This window comes from Pygocentrus nattereri, chromosome 11 (genome assembly GCF_015220715.1).
Source record: "Pygocentrus nattereri isolate fPygNat1 chromosome 11, fPygNat1.pri, whole genome shotgun sequence".
Lineage (NCBI taxonomy): Eukaryota > Metazoa > Chordata > Actinopteri > Characiformes > Serrasalmidae > Pygocentrus > Pygocentrus nattereri.
The window spans coordinates 41,631,247-41,653,512 of record NC_051221.1 but is presented as its reverse complement, the minus strand read 5'-3'; the positions used below and the strand labels follow the sequence as shown (position 1 = coordinate 41,653,512).

Sequence of the window (22,266 nt, the reverse complement as noted above, 5' to 3'; positions counted from 1 at the left end):
TTCACCTTTCTGCCTTTTGCTTAAACTCTACAATGAACACGGTTTAGACCTTAGGAAAATAAGGGGAAACAACATATAGAGAATATTTTCTCTCAGTTTGGAAGGGATTTCTGTACAGTAGCACCATGAATTGTTTAAGTCTTACTGAAAAGGCCCATATCCTACGTTTTTCTTACTGTTATTTTTTTTTTCCTTTCCTTTTATAACATTTGTGTTGATTTCTTCAGGAGAAAAGGTTATACTTGGTTTTTACATGACCGCTCTGCAACCTCGATGTCAAGCTTGTAACAATAGAAGAACCCTTCTTGCTACAAAGGCCCTTTTTAAAATAGCGTCTATATAGAGCCACCCGGAGCAGCTATTCATGGTGTTGTTCGTGGTTCTGTATACTTTTCATTTTCTTTGCTAAAGAAAAATCGAAGGGCCATTATTTTTAAGAGTGTACCATCACAAAGTCTGTGTCTTACATAATAGTGTTTTATATAGTGACCAAGATTTTTGAATGCAGTGTATAGTGATTTTGCCAGTTTTTGCTCTTTGACTTCATTACTTTGGGTGTTAATGCACATGTTTGCGGTTGAGGTGAGCATCGTCCACCTCCGTTTAAATTGATATTCACTCACAACACAGCACGTAGATGCTATAATCCTCCTATAATGTACTGAGCTCTTCAAAGGAGTGCGTATGAGTTTTGTGGGGGTGCTCCGCTCTCGTTTTATGGTGCACCTGTGTTCAGGGCCAGACGTTCAGTAGATTGAACATTTTATCAGCCTTGTTTAATGACCTATAATAATATCCATTGGAACTACACAAACTCCTTGGCTGACTGTTGCAAGGGCTGGATAAATGAATCATTCTGTCTGAGCACAGTCACTTGGCAGAATCCAGTACAATCCAAAATGTTTTCTCTCTCACTCAACCAGGATTGGCCCTAACATAGAGCCTGGGCTACTCAGAACTACCCAGCATAGTGTAAATATACCCACAAAATGACCCAACAGGCTCAACAAGGCACATGGGCAAAAAGCCAGTATCAGTAGGCCTGTATAAAAGCTGATTTGGTTGAATATGCCTGGTCAAATAAGCAATCTGTCTGTCTAATGTCTGTGATATTTATGAGTTATTTGGTTAATGATGGACAGTAAACAAAAATATCTGTAAATCTTTATGAACAGTGTATGCACAATGGTACATGCTGACTGTTTATCTGTTTTATGCCCAAGAACACCTTGACCTTGTTTTTGTACATTGTGTTGACGTCCCTTCTTTGGAAATCATTTTACTGTTGCCAGGCATTTCACACTGGTATCTTCAGCTATCCAAGTCTGTAATATACAGATCTGTGCTTAGGTCAGGAGTGGGTGTGTGTATATGTGTGTATATGTGTGTATATGTGTGTATATGTGTGTGTATGTGTGTGTATGTATGTGTGTATGTATGTGTGCATGTGTGTGTGTATGTGTGTATATGTGTGTATATGTGTGTGTATGTGTGTGTATGTGTGAGAGACGTGTCCCATATCAAGTTCCATTTAAATGCAATGGTGAAAAAAGTAAAAGATGAGGAATAAACAGCTGATCAAATCACACTGAGGTCCTGAGTGTTGTTCTCATGCGTGTCTGAGGTGATGAGCTTTGCTGTAGTCTTGCTCTGCTGGAAGCACTGCGAGAATTAGGAGCTCGGCACAATGATGAGTCAAATTCAATCAGCGAGCCTGCTGTTCCCCACAGCCCGCTGAGAGAGACCACACTGTGCGTGCGTGCGTGCGTGCGTGCGTGCGTGCGTGCGTGCGTGCGTGTGTGTGTGTGTGTGTGTGTGTGAAGGAAGATGAGCGGTGTTTTATTTTGAATACGTGAGACAGCAGAGGGGGGACTGTGTTGTAGTAACTTTAGAGGAGAGGGCTAAAGCACACTTGCCTTTCATTGTAAATCACTGGAAAAGTGATTTTAGAGCATTTCTATTGGTCCGTTCATTCTAAAAGTTACAGTGTAAAGAACAGCTGGTGTGTTGATGACGTAGAAAACTAAAAATCGACAAAAATGGAGAAGCATGGATTTCATTAGACAGCGACGGTATGGAAATGAGGGTTTTTAGATCTGTAGTGATGAAGACTTTGAGCCTGAAGGTGAGTTTGACAGCAAAGATGCTTTTCTTTCAGAAAACAGTACCCTCTCTCTCTCTCTCTCTCTCTCTCTCTCTCTCTCTCTCGCTCTCTCTCTCTCTCTCTCGCTCTCTCTCTCTCTCTCTCTCTCTCTCTCTCTCTCTCTCTCTCTCGCTCTCTCTCTCTCTCTCTCTCTCTCTCGCTCTCTCTCTCTCGCTCTCTCTCTCTCTCTCGCTCTCTCTTCTCTCTCTCGCTCTCTCTCTCTCTCGCTCTCTCTCGCTCTCTCTCGCGCTCTCTCTTCTCTCTCTTCTCTCTCTTCTCTCTCTCGCTCTCTCTCTCCCTCTCTCTTCTCTCTTCTCTCTCTCGCTCTCTCTCTTCTCTCCCTCTTCGCGCTCTCTCTCCTCTCTCGCTCTCTCTCTTCTCTCGCTCTCTCTCTTCTCTCATTCGCTTTCTTTTCTCTCGCTGTCTTTCTCACTCTCTCTTCTTTTGCTCTCTATCTCTCTCGTCCATCTGTTTGTGTCCATCACTTCCTTTCTGTCGTCTTTTCGCTCTCTCTGTTTTCTATCTTACTGTCGCTCTTTCTCTCTCACTCACTCTGTTTTTCTTTTTGTCTGTTTCTGTCTCCATCTCTCTGTCTCCTATTTGTCTCTATCGCTCTTACTGTCTTTCTCTCTCACTCACTCACTCTCATCTTCTGTTGCTCTGTCTTACTCTTTCTGTTTTTTTCTCTGTCTGTCTCTCGCTGTTTCTCTCGCTCTTGGCAGTGTTTTTCTCTCTGTCTCTCTGCTCTCTCTCTCTCTCTCTCTCTCTCTCTCTCTCTCTCTCTCTCTCTCTCTCTCTCTCCCTCTCTCTCTCCCTCTCCCTCTCCCTCTCCCTCTCTCTCTCTCTCTCTCTCTCTCTCTCTCTCTCTCTCTCTCTCTCTCTCTCTCTCTCTCTCTCTCCCTCTCCCTCTCTCTCTCCCTCTCTCTCTGTGTGTTCCCCCCCTTCTCTCTGTGCCCCCTCTGGGGTTAATGCAGCCAGCTCGCTCTGCAGCACTGTAATTAACTGGCCTCGTGCTTAACGAGGAGAGACAGGAATACATTAGCATAACACAGCCTTTAATCAACCTCCGCCACGACGTGGGTGGAGCAGGAACTTAAAACATGCAACACACACACACTCCCGCGCAGCCCCTTTGATCCTTCTCCACTTTTGCATAGCAGATGACGCGTTACTGACAGATTGCATCATCAGAGGTTGGTGGTTGAGGGACGGTTCTGAGTGACGCTTTTAGACGATTGTGTTGAAATTTGAACTGAAGCTCAGACTCGTGAGCGCTCATTCATACTGACTTACCTCTGAACACGTCTCTCCACTTTCATTCACTCTGCTCTCTCACATACACTCTCTCTCTCTCTCATACACATACCAGAGGCTACGGCGTGGGCTTTGGGGGGGCTCCAGACTTGTGATTGTTAAGTTCTGCAGTGCCAGTGAAGATATTGCTGTGTAAGGTTGTGATGGGCAGAGGCATTGAGCTCTTGCATCCTCTTGAATTTTTTCCACCTTAAATAAATGAAGAGACTGACAAACATTCAGTGTACACTGTTACCATGGAAACGTTTACATGTTTTTGAGTGTAGAATTTAGAGTTTAATTTAAAAAAAAAAAGTAAAAAAAAAAGATTAAAAACAAAAACAGTGAATTGAACAAAAACTGTGATCTAAAAATAGTTGAAACATCTTGTGTTTCTTTGGTTTGTGGTTATATGTGGGAGATTTATCATTTTAGCTATACTGAAATTGGCTACATGGTTGTTATCATCCTCATAATAACAGGTGGCTCCACGAACCTGTAAGCAAAAAATGAAGCTTTGGGTTCGACTGACCTGCACTCTCATATAGACCGTCCTTCATTTACGACATTTTAAATCAGAAAGACCATTTAATACAAAGTTATTCATTTTTCAGGAAATATTTATGAGGAGATTAGATAGGAGATTAATCCCCTTCAAAGGAAGATAAGTGAGGACAAAAAAAATAAATCCCAACCTGGAGCTCAAAAAAATGATTATGAGATGTAAAGAAAATAGGACTAACATCTGTGCGACGCCTGGTAGACCACAAACACCTTCACTGTCAGGTCAACGGTACTAAAAGCTTTCATGTTTGAGAGAGAGGAGAAAGTCATGCTCCACTCCTGCTTCAGATCTGAAGTCCGCGGCCGTTTCTGTCCATCCTTCCACTGTGAGAAGACGACTCGGCACTAGGAGTGTGAAAGGATGTGTAGCTGTCAGCAGCTGCTGCTGAGAAAAGTCTAGACCTCAACATCACTAAATGTGTTTGGGATTAAGCAGAAAATGCATCTAATTTCTAAGACTGAACTTCAAAGGTGTGGAGGAATATCCCAGATATCTTTGCTGTGTTAGAGGTAAAGAGCGGACACACTAAATACTGAAAAAGCTGCTGAGGCTTCTGTGGGAGTTTGTTTTCTGAATAAATAACACCTTTAATGGCTGATTTGACTGGAAAATTAAACAATTGAGGCGTGACTTTTGCACAGTATTGTGTTCACACTTATATACACACTTGCAAAGCTCACACACACACACACACACACACACTGTTTCTCTTTCACACACACACTGTTTCTCTCTCTCACACACACTGTTTCTCTCTCACACACACACTGTTTCTCTCTCACACACACACTGTTTCTCTCTCACACACACACTGTTTCTCTCTCACACACACACTTTCTCTCTCTCACACACACTGTTTCTCTCTCACACACGCACTGTTTCTCTTTCACACACGCACTGTTTCTCTCTCACACACACACTGTTTCTATTTCACACACACACTGTTTCTCTTTCACACACACACTGTTTCTCTCTCACACACACACTGTTTCTCTTTCACACACACACTGTTTCTCTTTCACACACACACTGTTTCTCTCTCACACACACACTGTTTCTCTTTCACACACACACTGTTTCTCTCTCTCACACACACACTGTTTCTCTCTCACACACACACTGTTTCTATTTCACACACACACTGTTTCTCTTTCACACACACACTTTCTCTCTCTCACACACACTGTTTCTCTCTCACACACACTGTTTCTCTCTCTCACACACTGTTTCTCTCTCACACACTGTTTCTCTCTCTCACACACACTGTTTCTCTCTCTCTCTCACACACACACACTGTTTCTCTTTCACACACACACTGTTTCTCTCTCACACACACTGTTTCTCTCTCACACACACACTGTTTCTCTCTCACACACTGTTTCTCTCTCACACACACTGTTTCTCTCTCACACACACACTGTTTCTCTCTCTCACACACACTGTTTCTCTCTCACACACACACTGTTTCTCTCACACACACACTGTTTCTCTCTCACACACACACTGTTTCTCTCTCTCTCACACACACTGTTTCTCTCTCTCACACACACTGTTTCTCTCTCACACACACTGTTTCTCTCTCTCTCACACACACACTGTTTCTCTCTCTCACACACACTGTTTCTCTCTCTCACACACACTGTTTCTCTCTCACACACACACTGTTTCTCTCACACACACACTGTTTCTCTCACACACACACTGTTTCTCTCTCTCTCACACACACTGTTTCTCTCTCTCTCTCACACACACTGTTTCTCTCTCTCTCTCACACACACTGTTTCTCTCTCTCTCACACACACTGTTTCTCTCTCTCTCACACACACTGTTTCTCTCTCTCTCTCTCACACACACTGTTTCTCTCTCACACACACACTGTTTCTCTCTCTCTCACACACACTGTTTCTCTCTCTCTCTCTCACACACACTGTTTCTCTCTCACACACACTGTTTCTCTCTCACACACACTGTTTCTCTCTCTCTCTCACACACACTGTTTCTCTCTCACACACACTGTTTCTCTCTCTCTCACACACACACTGTTTCTCTCTCTCACACACACACTGTTTCTCTCTCTCTCACACACACTGTTTCTCTTTCTCTCACACACACTGTTTCTCTCTCTCTCTCACACACTGTTTCTCTCTCTCTCACACACACTTTCTCTTTCACACACACTGTTTCTCTCACACACACACTGTTTCTCTCACACACACACTGTTTCTCTCTCACACACACACTGTTTCTCTCTCACACACACACTGTTTCTCTCTCACACACACACTGTTTCTCTCTCACACACACACTGTTTCTCTCTCACACACACACTGTTTCTCTCACACACACTGTTTCTCTCTCTCTCACACACACTGTTTCTCTCTCACACACACACTGTTTCTCTCTCTCACACACACTGTTTCTCTCTCTCTCTCACACACACTGTTTCTCTCTCACACACACTGTTTCTCTCTCTCTCTCACACACACTGTTTCTCTCTCTCTCTCACACACACTGTTTCTCTCTCTCTCTCACACACACTGTTTCTCTCTCACACACACTGTTTCTCTCTCACACACACTGTTTCTCTCTCTCTCACACACACACTGTTTCTCTCTCTCACACACACTGTTTCTCTCTCTCTCACACACACTGTTTCTCTCTCTCTCACACACACTTTCTCTTTCACACACACTGTTTCTCTCACACACACACTGTTTCTCTCTCTCTCTCACACACTGTTTCTCTCTCTCACACACACTTTCTCTTTCACACACACTGTTTCTCTCACACACACACTGTTTCTCTCACACACACACTGTTTCTCTCTCACACACACACTGTTTCTCTCTCACACACACACTGTTTCTCTCTCACACACACACTGTTTCTCTCACACACACTGTTTCTCTCTCTCTCACACACACTGTTTCTCTCTCTCACACACACTGTTTCTCTCTCACACACACACTGTTTCTCTCTCACACACACACTGTTTCTCTCTCTCTCACACACACTGTTTCTCTCTCACACACACACTGTTTCTCTCTCACACACACACTGTTTCTCTCTCTCACACACACTGTTTCTCTCTCTCACACACACACTGTTTCTCTCTCACACACACACTGTTTCTCTCTCACACACACACTGTTTCTCTCTCACACACACACTGTTTCTCTCACACACACTGTTTCTCTCTCTCTCACACACACTGTTTCTCTCTCTCACACACACTGTTTCTCTCTCACACACACACTGTTTCTCTCTCACACACACACTGTTTCTCTCTCTCTCACACACACTGTTTCTCTCTCACACACACACTGTTTCTCTCTCTCACACACACTGTTTCTCTCTCTCACACACACTGTTTCTCTCTCTCACACACACACTGTTTCTCTCTCACACACACACTGTTTCTCTCTCTCACACACACTGTTTCTCTCTCTCACACACACTGTTTCTCTCTCTCACACACACACTGTTTCTCTCTCTCACACACACTGTTTCTCTCTCTCACACACACTGTTTCTCTCTCTCACACACACTGTTTCTCTCTCTCTCACACACTGTTTCTCTCTCACACACACTGTTTCTCTCTCACACACACACACACTGTTTCTCTCTCACACACACACACACTGTTTCTCTCTCTCTCACACACTGTTTCTCTCTCACACACACTGTTTCTCTCTCACACACACACACACTGTTTCTCTCTCACACACACACTGTTTCTCTCTCTCACACACACTGTTTCTCTCTCTCACACACACTGTTTCTCTCTCTCACACACACTGTTTCTCTCTCTCTCACACACTGTTTCTCTCTCACACACACTGTTTCTCTCTCACACACACACACACTGTTTCTCTCTCACACACACACTGTTTCTCTCTCACACACACACTGTTTCTCTCTCTCACACACACTGTTTCTCTCTCTCACACACACTGTTTCTCTCTCACACACACTGTTTCTCTCTCACACACACACACTGTTTCTCTCTCACACACACACACACTGTTTCTCTCTCACACACACACACACTGTTTCTCTCTCACACACACACACACTGTTTCTCTCTCTCTCACACACACTGTTTCTCTCTCTCACACACACTGTTTCTCTCTCTCACACACACTGTTTCTCTCTCTCACACACTGTTTCTCTCTCTCACACACTGTATCTTTAACTTGTACTTCCTGTAGAACCGCCGTAAGCAGACAATCTGAACCCGTTTGTTTCCCAGCAAGAGTAATTGCTCTAACCTTTGTCCTCTTCTGCATGATTGAAACCAGCTGGGATACACACACACACACACACACACACACACACACACACACACACACACACACACACACACACACTCACCACACATACACAGACAGTGGACGTTCCTCTTAGCCAGTAAGTACAGTTTAGCTTTTCTCTGTAAACTTGGTAAAGTCTTCTGCTCTCTACTCCCTCATTGCTTCCTCTACTGGAGCCCTCTAGTGTTTACTGTGTTCACATTCTCAGGCACACACACACACACACACACACACTTTTGTGCTCACTATGACTGATCAGATTCCAGCTTTAATTAACCCGGTCCATCTGAGCTGTCAATCAAACAGAGCGGTCCACAGAGAGAGCATCGTAATTAAAGACAGAAACTGATAGAGAACTGTGACTGTTAGGAGGTGTGAGACCACACACCTCACACCTCTCTGCCTAAGAAAGCACTGTTTAATATTTCATTACAGACGCAGTGAGATTCTGGATGAAGAGCAAAAAATATACAGTTAATAATAGGTAATTTGCTAAAAAGGCCATTTAAATCTGAGTAGAACTTTTTTCATTCAGTTTTGTTAAAACTGCTTTTATAGATGGAATCAGAGGAAAACTGTTGAAAAAAAATTCATAAAACATTGTATAAGTTCATATACAATTCAGAACGTCTTCTGTGCAGTTTATGTAGCTGCTATATACTGGTTGTTGTTTACAGGTGCTTTGTTAATTGGTTTAATTGTTTAGGATATCATGGATATCCATGTTTAGGATATCAGATGTTCCTCACTGCTATGTACATGGAAATAGTGAAGAGGATTTTGAAGTGAGTGTCTGGTTTTTGAGTGAGAAACAGCAGGGATGAGGGAGGGATGAGGGCTGAGAGGACAGAAGGGAGTGAAACAGAAAGAAGCTGACAGAGATCAGGAAGCATCCTGCTGAAAGTACCCAACAAATCTCTGACTACAGCTGCCCTGTGCCCACAGCAGCATTAAATCAGCTTCTCACCGTTTCCCACCACTGGAACAGCAGCCTCTCAGCCACACGCGCACACACACACACACACACCCACACACACACGCACACACACAGGCTTGTTTTAGTACAACGTTGGGACATGGGGTCATACTGGTGGGGAAACCTCAAGGCCTTCTAGACCTGTGTGGACAGTAGGGGTGACCTGATACACATTAATATTCATTTTTTTATCTATAAATCGCATGATGACGAGAACGGATTCTATATATCTGTTTAACACTGTCTGTAATCTTCCATAGAGTGCCAAAGCCCAGGCTAATACTAAACTACACTAACTCATTTGTCAAGACTTCGCCTAAATGCATCAGTGAGAAGAAAACAAAAAGCTAGCCAGCTTCTTTTCAGACTTTCTGTTTCACCTTAAACAGAGCAGCAGATACATTTTCACCGTTGCTCCCTTTAAGGTGAAAAGGAAAAAGCGAATAAGAATCTGGCTGGAATAGGAAGCCAACTTCAGCCTGGTGGAGAAAACACTCCCGGAGTCTCAGGTTGCTCCCTTTTCACGCCGGATTCAAGCCGCCGCATCGTGCAGACTCTAAAGTGGCGAAACACGTGGCTCGCTCCAGAGGGATGTGAATAGCTGCCACTAATAAATTCTTGAAACATGCGCTGCTTAAGGAGCTGAACTGAAGGCCTAAATTTAAAGTCAGATTAACCACTATCCTAATTAGAAACTGACCAGCCCACCATGCTTCGATTTCAAATGGGTAGGACAGGTAAATTTCAGTCAGATGTCCCCGTAAAACTGGTCCAAGGTAAAATATGTTAATGTCGGTTTAAAGTTTCAAATAAAACATGAAATGTCATTTAACAAGGCTTGAAATGTCCGTGTTTAAAACTATGAGAATTGCTGTTAGTGTAGCGTTACCACACTACAAGAATGCCATTAGGGTGACAGCAGAAATTAGCATTCTTGGAGAGGTTTGACATTTATGGTCTGAATTAAAGGCTTTGCTTCAGGACAGTTTTTGTTGGTTCTGTCATTAAAGGTTGGCCCCGCTTTTCCTCTCATTAAACATGTACAAGGGAAAAACACACACGCGCACACACACACACACACACACACACACACACACACACACACACACACACACACACACACGCACACACACACCGGAGTCCTACCACTGCTGACAGCATTATTGTATGCTTACTCAAGGCATTCAAACCTCCTCCTTTGCCTCCTCCATTCTGTGGAATGCTGTAAGCCTGTATGACGAGTATTACTGCACTGGAAGTGTGACTTACTTCCTTATTCAAAGGAATTGTGTTGGCAGTTGTTTGTAATGGCCATGCATGCAGTGCAACTTTGGTCTTCAGCCTCTGTTCGTGTGCTGCTCATCCCCATCTTCACTGTCCATCTTCTAGTTTGCTGATGCCTGGCCCATTGCAGGATTTTGTGAGCCATACATGTTGTTGATTGTTGTTAGTCATCCAGTTCCCAACACTACATGATCTGCCCTTAAATGAAACGCCACTCAGTTTGATTATGCATGCGAACAGAAGCCCTGACCGATGGTTCCGATTCGCAAAACCTCGCAGGGCTAACATGGCTTAAGATCTAAACAAACACGGCGGACGGCATTCAGGCAGTTGCTTTGCTGGTGGTGTGTGCTTTCTGCACAGAAAAGGCCAAAAAATGTGCTGAAAATAAGGGTTCAAGAGTTTATACATACTGCAGTGGACACACGAGACACACGTGAGGTGAACAGTCTCACGTATGAGAATCGGCATCTTCCCCACGCTACAGGATACTGCGTCATGAACATTGAACGTGTTTTTATTGTTATAACTCAGTCAGGGAGGCTCAGCTGTGCTGGGAGTAGACGGGAGGAGTAGAGAGTGAATTGTAGACTCTCCACACCACAGGACGACCTTGAGAGATCATAGTTTAAGGTCACCTTGATATCAAGAGACCTTTTGAAATTGATGCGAGGAGCAAATCAGCCTCAAAATCGCCCCGATTATCCTGTAGTGTGGGCCAAGCAAAATCTGTTTCTTTGGTTTCTGAAAGTGTTACGTAGGATATTCTGACATTAGGTGGTTGCAATTTATTATTTATTGTCTTCATAAGATAGAGCCTGTTTAAATAATGCTCTGTGTAAATTGAGATCCCTTTGTCTTGTCCTTCTGACTGAAATAATTGAAGTAAATGAAGTGCTGGAGGCGTTTGGATGAGAGCTTGAGCTTGGCTTATTAGAACCTTTCCACAAATTGTAACCGCAGTGCCAGCAGACAGTGTAATATGTGGCACATCCATAAGCGTGATCATAAACCAGGCACTTGTAAACAGCATGTGTGTGTGCCCAGAAACTGAGTGCATAGGTAAAAGTAATGATGAGAGGGGCGGGGGCTAAATGTCAAGATCTCAAGATCTCAGGACATGCCGTGTTTCTGTTCCTTAGTAATGGTTTCCTTCGTTTTTTTTTTTTTTTTTCTGTTGTCGTTTTTTTTCCCCCTACTTTTATTTCAATTCCATGCTTCTGATGACATTGTATGTTTTCACAAAGCCTGCCTGAAAGTGTCTGTGTGGCAGAATTGCTGAAATAACTCTACAGTATATGTTTTTTTTCTTTAATTGAATTTATTCTGGGCATTTGGCCAGGGCCTAGGAGGCACTGGCTGTACGGCGGTGATAAGAGAAAAGCTTTGAGGTTACAATGTGTTATTGTTGTAGGAGTGCCCTCTCTTCCGCCTTTGGAGTAGTCAAGGTAAAGTGTTTTATGTGCGCACGCACACACACGCGCGCAGGTGGTTTTACCAGATGGCCGAACCTCGCTCAAATCTCTTGCTGTTGCAGCTGGAGGTTTCTCGCAGATTAGGACGCGTGCGTATGTGTGAGCTTTCTGTCGGGGGGAGTGGGCTGTTGGGGTGTGCGCTTTGGTGTGTATAGAAGTGTGTGTGTGTGTGTGTGTGTGTGTGTGTGTGTGTGTGTGTGTGGGACGTGTCACTGGAGTAGAAAGGAGACGTCTCCTTGCAGAGGTCACATGACTTGTGTAGTCCCACCCTTTTAACAAACAGTCAAAACTGCAGCAGTGCTGTTGCTTCTGAGGGAGTCTGCGTGTAATTACTGTGCTATTCATCCGTGAGGAATGCGGCGTTGTGTAACTGTGTTTTTGAGTCTCTCCATTGTATAAGCGTCTGTGTGTGCGTGTGGGTAATTCCCAGGAGACTAGCACTGAATCAGTAGATACGTACCACTGCCCTTTGACTCTGATTACCGGACAAGTGCTAACAAAACCTGCTCCTGCTTCTAATCTCACACTGTTGCACTTTGTACCGCGCTCTCAAAACCTCAGCCGCTCCACAGAGGGGCCACTTTGAGTTTGGAGTGAATTGGTTAGTTTACAGTGTGGACAGGTGACTGTGACTGATATTGATGAATGATTGTAATAGATATTATTATTCATATCAGGCAATACTGGAGTATTAAAATGGAAATTTAAGCTTGAATATGGCAGATCAAATCTCACTCATCAAATCAATGTATTATTAATAGGATCTGATACAGTATGAGCATTTGATGGCTAGTTCCATCCATCCATCCATTTTCTAAGCCGCTTCTCCGTCAGGGTCTTGGGGGGGGGGGGGGGGGGGGGGGGTGCTGGAGCCTATCCCGGCGGTCGTGTATGAATTTCATACTGTAAAAACTGGGACGTTTGTGCTACTGTATTTTCTATCACCAGATAAAATATGCACAAGATCTCCTGTTCTTGTTGGATGTACTGAAAATTTTCATCGTTTGTAGTTAATTTGTTTAATCATACAACATGACTTGAATTCTCATCTTGATGTTTTCTTATTCAGACGTTTATGCTTTGTTAGATTACCTTGTTTTTATAGTCGTTCTTTGATTTCATAGAAATGCTTCTACTGTATATCGCTTTGAGATTTGCTTAAAGAGTAAAGTGTTACAAATAAAATTCATTATTATTATTATTATTATTATTATTACCTTGATTACGTATCAAAAAACCACAACAGTAGCACTGAGAAGATGCATTGTTATCAGAAAAGAGTTAAAACAGCAGAAAGATGCCTCTAAAACTTCCGATATCCCATAATATCCACTGATATCCTTTTATATTTATATTTATCAGTAGGGAAATGCTGCTTTATGGGCTGTCAACTGTGGATATGATACGTCTTATGCCGTGTCTTATGTATTTGCTTACGTCAGCAGCAACTTTCTGCCTTGTCACCCAAAGATTTGACGCCAGGCAGATTCCATGACTGTATGCTTTATTTGGCTGGATAGTGACGACAGAGCATCATCTATCAGATGTTTTCCCACCCAGTTCTTACCACGAATCAAAGACCTTCCTGCTAACAATAAAAAGAACAGCTGAGTTTTATCTGCTGTCTAACTGCGCGTCACCGTCTGTGAATGGGAGTTTAACTAAAACCTAAATGATATTGACATTGCAGCACTTGGGAGTGAACTTCCCAGAAGTCTTTTCTTATTTTTCATGAGTTTATTTCAGCCAGTTTTATCGACCAACTGATGCCTCAGTAAGGCTCTAATTATGGGTTTAAACTGAGTTAAGTGTTACTGGTAATTCTGTCTCTAGTTCTGTGGGCGTTTTCTGTTTTGTTTTGAACTAAGGAAAGTATTACTAGAGTGCGACAAGTACGGTATGTTGTCTGGGTGTTTGACACCTCCTCTCGCCCTACAGACCTCCATCATATGACATAACGTAGATCTTCTCAGACACTGATTTTACTGCTCATGAGAAGCAGTGCAGTGTAAGAAGCAGGTTGCGGAACAGTCATAGCAGGGAACGTAATTTCCAGTTTTAAAAGCTTCATGTTCTGCACATACTTGTATTTCCTAAAAACTACCTTCGCTTAATGTTTATCGTGACGCAACATCTGGATCACACAGCCCTGCTCTCAGTGCTCTTTGCAATAGAGTGATACTTTTGTGAGTGATACTTTTTTGATCCCACAACCAGGGAAATTCCAAACACACACACTAGGGGGCAGTGAGCACACTTGCCCGGAGCGGTGGGCAGCCCAATCCGCAGCGCCCGGGGAGCAGTTGGGGGTTAGGCGTCTTGCTCAAGGACACCTCAGTCATGGACTGTCGGCCCTGGGGATCGAACCGGCGACCTTCCGGTCACAGGGCCAGATACCTAACCTCCAGCCCACGGCTGCCCCAATAGGATGCGAGCTTAACTGAACTAGCACCAATGTGGACATGTCCTGTGTTTCAGCAGAGCTGAGCGCTTGTACAAAGCTTTGTGTTTTTGTCCCAGAAGTTAAAAGAGCTGCCTAAGTGCTTTTTGAGTGCCGTTTGGAGTGAACAGCTAGTCTAAATCGAGTCATGTGTTTTTCTTGGCAGTGTTGACGCTTTTTCTTGGAATTGGAAACAGAGCCTAGTGATGTCACTGATCTTATAGTGGTAATTCAGAAAGTCGTGTAGCTTGTCTGAATTGTTCTGGCAGTGGAACACAGGCTGGCGCCCCAGACCACCTGCGTGATTTGATCATCTACCCGAATTCAAGGTCTTTCTCGAATGACATGCCCTGCTGTACAGTGAGGTTAGGCTGAAGTGGCTATGAAGGATAATGAGGGTTGTTTACAGAAGGGAGGGGCTGCATTTTTCTTTAATCCCACCTGCTGAGGGTTTTACCCAGAATCCACTATGCCACCTTTTGTTGCACATTCACAGGCTGGCTCCGCTTTTAGCCCTTTGATGAGCACTTGACTTCCGTCCTGGTGTCTGAAAACCAGTGAAGTGGGGATGGATGAAAGGAACAAGAGAAGAAAAGAGTGTTGGGGACTGTCTCTTTGAAAATACCTGTTCTTTTGTCAGCCTAGTCGTATCATGGAGCAGTCTGCTGGCCGGTATCACGCAGAAGAGATGCACCACGTGATTTTCACTGTTCTCTGTGTTCAGCATTGGGTAAAAGTGCTTATGCAGGCTTGACTGAGAACCTGAAGTGCACATGGGGGCAAAACTCTCTCTACATGATTTTTTTCTTGTGTGAGCTTGCACGCAAAAATGTATGCGTAATAAGTGTTTTGAAAGGAGGTTAAATGGGTGGCCTCAGTACTTGCTCAGTACTGTAATTGCATGATTAATTACTTAGTTATGTTACGAATTGCATTTGTATAGGAGTAACATTGTGTATCAACAGGTTCAAGTCTGTGCTTTTGACTCCTTTCCGTTTATTCAGTGTTAAGAACGGGACACAAACAAGGTGAAAATGTAAAGGATGTTTTTCTGCACACACAATAACTTCATCAAATCCAGCTCATAGTATCTCCTTCTCCACTTAGAAACACAAATGTGTCCGTTTTCCTTTCCGCTTGGCTAAATTAAGCGCAATATATATAGAAGAGTTTCACATGCTCTCAAATAATCTCTCTCTTTCTTCGCTCTCTCTTTCCCAGAAATGGCATGGTGGTGCGTGGCGGCGCTCCTGTCGCTGCTGTGTGTCGGCCGCTGTCTCTCCATTCAGCCGTATGCCAACTTCTCCTCAGCCACCATCATCAACACAGTGGCTCAGGACCCACACACTGGTCGCATCTACCTGGGCGCAGTCAATGCCATTTACCAGCTGGATGCGCAGCTGCAAAAGGAGAGCATTGCAGTGACTGGCCCAAAGAAGGACAACCCCTCCTGCACCCCGCCCATCACTGCCACGTGCACAGAGGCGCGGGACACGAACAACTACAACAAGCTGCTGCTGACCAATCCGAAAAATGGCTCTCTGGTAGTGTGTGGCAGCATCTACAGAGGCATCTGCTCTCTTCTGAACCTCAGCCATGTGGAGCAGCAGATCTACTACAGCGACGTGAAAGGAGAGAAAACCTACGTAGCCACCACGGATGAAAACGTCTCCGTAGTAGGGATCATCTCCACCCTCAAAAAAGGAGACGAATACCTGAGCGTCTTCGTAGTGGGAAAAGGCTACGGTGGCTCGGACAGCTCCAAGCTCATCAGCACACGGCTGCTGCAGGTCCACGGAGACATGGACATGTTTGAGAACGTGGTGGAGGCGTCCATGGTGCAGGCCAGCCCTTTCGCTCTGCGCTACCATCACGACTTCCACTACATCTTCAAAGACAGTGGCTATATCTACTTCTTGTTCACTCGCATTCATGGCACCACCAATATCACCATGGTGGCGCGCCTGTGTGAGAACGATACCCATTACTACTCCTACACAGAACTTCAGCTCAACTGCAGCATCGCTTCTGCAGATAATGACAGGAAAACCTACAACAAGGTATGAAAATGAATAAATGAATGATTTTAAATGAAAACTTTTTTTTCCCCCCTCAGTAAAGTTCAAAAGTTTGAAATCAGTTTAAGAATGTAAACCAGTTTCGTGTCTGATAAACGTATAAAAATAATTCTAATGTCCTGCTAGGAGGCCTTAAGGGAAAACTAAGTTTAGGTGTTTCTAGAATGATAGAGTTGTATACAATCCTACCAACCAGGAGAGAGCGAGGAAAACGGTCGTATTGACGTATTTGAATACGTGCACCTTGAGTGGTTAACCTGTCCCTAATTATCAGAGATGGACGAAGTACACAAATCATGTACTTGAGTTAAAGTCGAGACCCCCCAGGTAAAATATTCCTCCAGTAAAAGTAGAAGTTCCTCCCTTTAGACCTCCACTTGAGTAAAAGTACTAAAGTATTTCCCTTCAAATGTACTTAAGTATAAAGTAAAAGTACTAAAAGAGTAATTCTGGCTCTGATGTCCTGTTATCATTTTTATAACCAGACTGGCTTCATGAACTCATTTCAGGTGAAAGTCCTCCAGCGTCTCTCTTGGTAAACCAGTCTTTTAATAGAACGTCATTAATTAGTGACGCTGACGTCTATTAAAATGATCAGAAGCACAAAACACTGAAGGTAAACAGTTTCCATCAGGGAGAACCGAGTGGCTCTGAAATCACTTTTTACACACAAGCAAAGTTTCAGTTTCAGATTTATTTACAACTTAGTTCCAAGTTTAAGTTGAATAAAAACTGGCTTTAAACTCAGGATCACAGATGAGCTCCTTTACTATGTTGATCTGTAGGCGTCTGTTCATAAACATAAACCAGCCCAAACTCATTTACTATAAAATGAAATGGTGTTTGTAGAAATTCAGAAAAAAGCCGCGTCAGTCTCGACTGCATATGTGGACATATTTCTATATTGAGCTCTATTTACACAAAGTTAGGTTAGTTCATCATTTATGTTGAACAGACTCTCCCAAAGTTTTACGCTGCTGCGCTGACGTTGAACCGCGTGCTGCACTGGGTCGGTATGACCAACAGGTCAAAACCAGCTCTAAACAAAGTGACCGCTGGGCCCTGATTGGTGCTCTGGCTTTGCGCTTCTTTCGTTTTGACACGTTACGTTTTTATACACACAGAAACCAAAAGGAACGACAGATTTCTCAAAATGTAGGAGGAAAAAGTCGGATATTAGATTCTGAAATGTAGTGGAGTGAAAGGAAAAAGTCGCCCAGTAATGGAGAAACTTAAATAAAGTACAGTTACATGAAAAAAACTACTTAAGTACAGTAATGAATTCGTTTACTTAGTTACTGTCCACCACTGCTAAATATCAAGAATGCCTTGTTATTTAGGTATTTTCAACCGAAGGTTTTGTAGCTGAACATCCCCGCCTTCATGTTTTGCTTAGTCCTGCTGTTTCTGTTATTGCTAAGGACTGATTGGTCTTGTGGATTAGGTTTAAGTAATGCATATGAAGCACTCTTGATTTGGTGAGCTTCGCGGTAAACGTGCTACTGTTATTGTGATTATTTAGGTGCGGGCAGCGTACCTAGCCACACCTGGGAGTGCTCTGGTGAAGAACCTCAGCTCCCCCAGCATATACGGTGCACTGAATGCGAGCGATAAAGTGCTGTTTGCGGTGTTCAGCCAGGATGGGGACGCCACAAGCTCTGCTCTCTGCATGTATTCTCTCAGAAGCATCAATCTCAGACTGAAGGAAGTGATTGAGTCCTGCTACAAAGGAGAGTCTACATCCGTTTACTCACCTTACTCCTCCAAACCTGAGGCCATTTGCACTACAAAGAGAGAGGTAAGCTGGGTGTTGATGTTTTCTCTCTGCTGGGAATTAAAAAAATGCCAATTTGAGTGGTTTAGTTCAGAGGTGTCAAGTTTCAGTCCAACACAGTTTAGTCATTTCCACTTTTAACACGTCTTCTGACCTGCTAATGGACTAATCAGAGCAGCGATATTATCAGTCGGTGCTGGACTCCAGCCCTCCAGTGAACTGTCCTGCAAAGCATCATCAGGTTAATGAGGGTTCCTGATCAAGGTTTAGTTTACAAAACCTGTCCAAAAAGGTGTTAACTCATTTTTATGATGGCCACAGCTTTGTCCATTAACCCATTTTTAGATACTATAATTTCCATCAAAAACTTGGCCCTGAATTGTCCAAGCACTGTTTATAATCCCTAATCCAGAACTTCACCTTCCCTGGAGCAGGTTAGACATAGAGCATAAATTGCCATCCAATTGTTTTGCAGCCTGGTGAAAAATGGATGGCTGTTCTGAGACTGAATAAAGTAAAAAATTGGCTGGTTGATCAATAAGTGCTGCTCTCTGAGACGGGACACTCTGGTGTCATCAGCCACAAACAATAAGCCAGAAGAGGACAATTCATTGTTGCAACATCTCTGTTTGTATGCCCAGCAGGAGAATATAATGGAAAAATACCCATGTGGGGAGGAATTCCTGCCATCCCCTCTGGCCAGTAAACCCGAGTACGCTCTGACAGTCAGCCCCGTGTTCACCAGGAAGAGCATGCTGACGGCTGTGGCTGTGGCTGTGGAGAACGAGCACACGGTTGCCTTCCTGGGCACGCGCCAGGGAGAGGTGTTCAAGGTGAGATGTTTTCTCTTACGATGTGGCTTTGGGTCTTGACATTTTGGCAAGTCAAGTAGTTTGAGTCAAAATATCACAAGTTGCATAGTTTTTTTTTTTTTTTAACAGCCAGCTTTCTGCTAAACGTAAAAAATACTAATCAGCCAAATAAGCTGCTTGGCTTATTAATTAATTAATCGGTTGCTGTGTGGGTGGCACGGCGGCGTGGTGGGTAGCGCTGTCGCCTCACAGCGAGGAGGGCCTGGGTTTGATTCCCCGGCCGGGTGACCGGGGTCCTCTCTGTGTGGAGTTTGTATGTTCTCCCCGTGTCTGCGTGGGTTTCCTCCCACAGTCCAAATTGCCCCTGGGTGTGAGTGACTGTCTGTGTCTGTCTGTCTGCCCTGCGATGGACTGGCGACCTGTCCAGGGTGTATCCTGCCTTCTGACCGCTGGGATAGGCTCCAGCACCCCCTGTGATCCTGAGGGAGTAGCGGCTTAGAAAATGGATCAAGTGGTTACTGTGTTATTAATAAATCTGCTCACATTTGTGTTTGATCACTTCTGCTCTAATTCATCAGTCAAATGATATTTAACAAAATCCGTTACATTTAATAGCACGGCAGTGCGGAGCCCAGGAGGGGACGGAGGTAAAAGTAAAAGTGAAGGTTTTGTGATTTATACGCCCGTTTTCTGTCATTCGTGGTCATGATTTCTTAATTCGTTCCCGCGATTACAGTTCGGTCTGTCCTTTTCTTATAATGGTGCACACTGGTAGCTAACCACTTCATGACACTGTCTGATGAGCTTTGATGTGTTAGACTGATGAGAGATGAACAGAGATTCTCATTGCTTTTTTATTTGGGGCCATTACAAAGACACTGTGGCCCCTCTTCACAGAAAACAGGCCCACAGATTCATTAGTGCAGCGTTAGTTTGGTGGTGAAATGAAGAAAGACAAACTATAATATAATATAATATATATATTATATATATTTCTACCAAAATGCACCACAGGACGCCACAGGAGGTCATTCTTACCTGTGGCCATCAAACTCTATAACTCCTCCCTCAGTGTGTGATTCACAAAACTCAATACCAAACAGTTCATATGTGCAATAATAACAATTGTGTGTGCAAAAACTCAGAGAGACACTAACTTAATTTAAATAATTTAAATAATTGTAACTGCTTTATACCTGATGTTTCATATTACTATCACAATCACCGCCACCTTACTATATTCTGAAGTACTTAAATCTGGTGTACATGCTGTAATTTCTCTATACTGTCTTAAATTATTAGTAAAGTGTTTATTTTTACATAAATGGCTGCAACTGTAACAACTACAATTTCCCCCTGGGATCAATAAAGGAATCTGAATTTGAATAAGCGCAGCCGTCACTAAACTGCACATTCTAATGATCACATTTATCAGTTCTTTAGCTCTGTTTTTGTTCACGAGTCAATCTGTGGGGTTAGAGACCATCACACAATTGCAGGGAGAAGTGATCAGCGTTTCAATGTCCTCACTTCCAGCACAGACATTCATGACGTCAAACGGCAAATTACTGTGTTTTGTAGCATATAGAGATTAAATATTAAACCAAAAGGTTGGTTTGACATAATGAGGTCTAATAATTTAATGTTATGAGTTTAATAGATTTATTTGAGTATTAAAGTCATCATAAAATAAGCTACGTCACTGTTTACTATTTATTGATTTGACATTATGAAGTCTGATAATGAGTTCCGTTACTTTTTAAATATATAATACATTTAAAGAAAAATCATAATAAAAGAGAGAATAATATATAAATGTGTATTTCAAAGATGATTCATCACCATGAGGTCACAGTTTAATTGAACATTATGTTCATTTAACTGTATTTCTTGTAAAGGATTATTATGTGGTTGTATATAATGTGGAAATAAAACCGTAATGTCAGAAGTTAATCATGTGCGCTGAAAGTGAGTGTTTCTGTGTTTTAATGTGAGGATGTTGGAACGCTGATAGTTTCTTCCTGGAGTTTTGCGATGGTCTCTAACACCACCGCTTGACGCCGGAGCAGAAACTAAGTGGCGGCTCTGCTTGTTTATCTCTGTTAGATGTAACCATCAGAAAGTGCGGTTTAGTGAAGGCTGTGTTTACAGTTCGTCTTCCTTCGTTTCACCACCAAACTGCAGTTGCACTGATGAATCTGAGGGCCGTTCGCCGTGAAGAGGAGCTACGGCGTCTTTATAGCTCCCCTAAATCAACATCAGACCCAGTGAGCATCTCTGCCCACTATCTCATCAATCTCTCACGCCAAAACCCGTCGGGCAGTCTCAGGAAGCTGGTAGCTACTTCTGGACAGGACAAATAAAAACAACCTGTATCTACTATATTTACTTTGTTTGTGCAGGAATTGAAACAAATGTGCACACGTTGAAGAAAAAATGAGAATGAATTATTAATTGTGGGAACAAATGAAGAAATTATGACCACAAATAAAATAAAACGTGGAAAATGTTCACAGTAATTCATTTGTATTTTTACCTCCGTCCCCAGAGCTCTTTACTGCAGTCTGGGGGCTGGTAGTAAATTTTATTTACGTCTAGCCTTCGGTCAAGCATTTCTTTCATTAGACCTAGTTTGTGTCTTGTCAGTGGACAGTGTGTGGAAGCCCAATCGTAAGGCTGTAAAAATCGTTTCGATTTAGGAGTCTAGAGGTTCATAGGGGCTTTCTAATCTGGGTTTCTGAAATGCAGCTACAAGGCATCTGTGTTGAGATACAGTCTCGTTGACACTGAGCTGTGCTGTACTTACTATATTTTATCTTTATCTTTCACTCTGCAGGTGCATCTGAGTACTAACTCGGATGTGTATAACAGGATTCCAGGGGACAGTAGTGACGGCCCAGTAAACAAAAACCTGTTTTTCGATTCCAGCTCGGATCATATCTACATTACCACAAAGAAGAAGGTTGGTAACCTGTGGCATCCCAGCAGACACGAATTTTGTCCCTTTTACCTCTTTTTGTGGAGCGACGCTCGTCCCTGTGCTGTGAATTGGCCTTAAGGCGGTCAATAAGCTTTGTTGCAAAATGTGTTACAGAGCATTTTCAAAGATCTCC

The 22,266-nt window shown here is 43.2% G+C and overlaps 1 protein-coding gene across 5 annotated transcripts in view; it reads left to right on the top strand.

Moving 5' to 3' along the window:
* Positions 1–22,266, top strand: part of plxnb2a (plexin b2a) — a 193,163-nt gene that overhangs the window by 120,115 nt on the left and 50,782 nt on the right. For 2 of the 5 annotated variants that reach the window (XM_037542659.1, XM_017717817.2), the window contains 4 exons: positions 15,711–16,549; positions 18,090–18,365; positions 18,983–19,174; positions 21,990–22,115. In XM_037542659.1, coding sequence (XP_037398556.1) covers positions 15,711–16,549; positions 18,090–18,365; positions 18,983–19,174; positions 21,990–22,115 — 1,433 coding nt within the window. Of the gene's footprint in view, positions 1–12,067; positions 12,143–15,710; positions 16,550–18,089; positions 18,366–18,982; positions 19,175–21,989; positions 22,116–22,266 lie in introns of those variants that run through there. The other 3 variants (XM_037542662.1, XM_037542661.1, XM_037542660.1) reach the window with 3 other exon arrangements.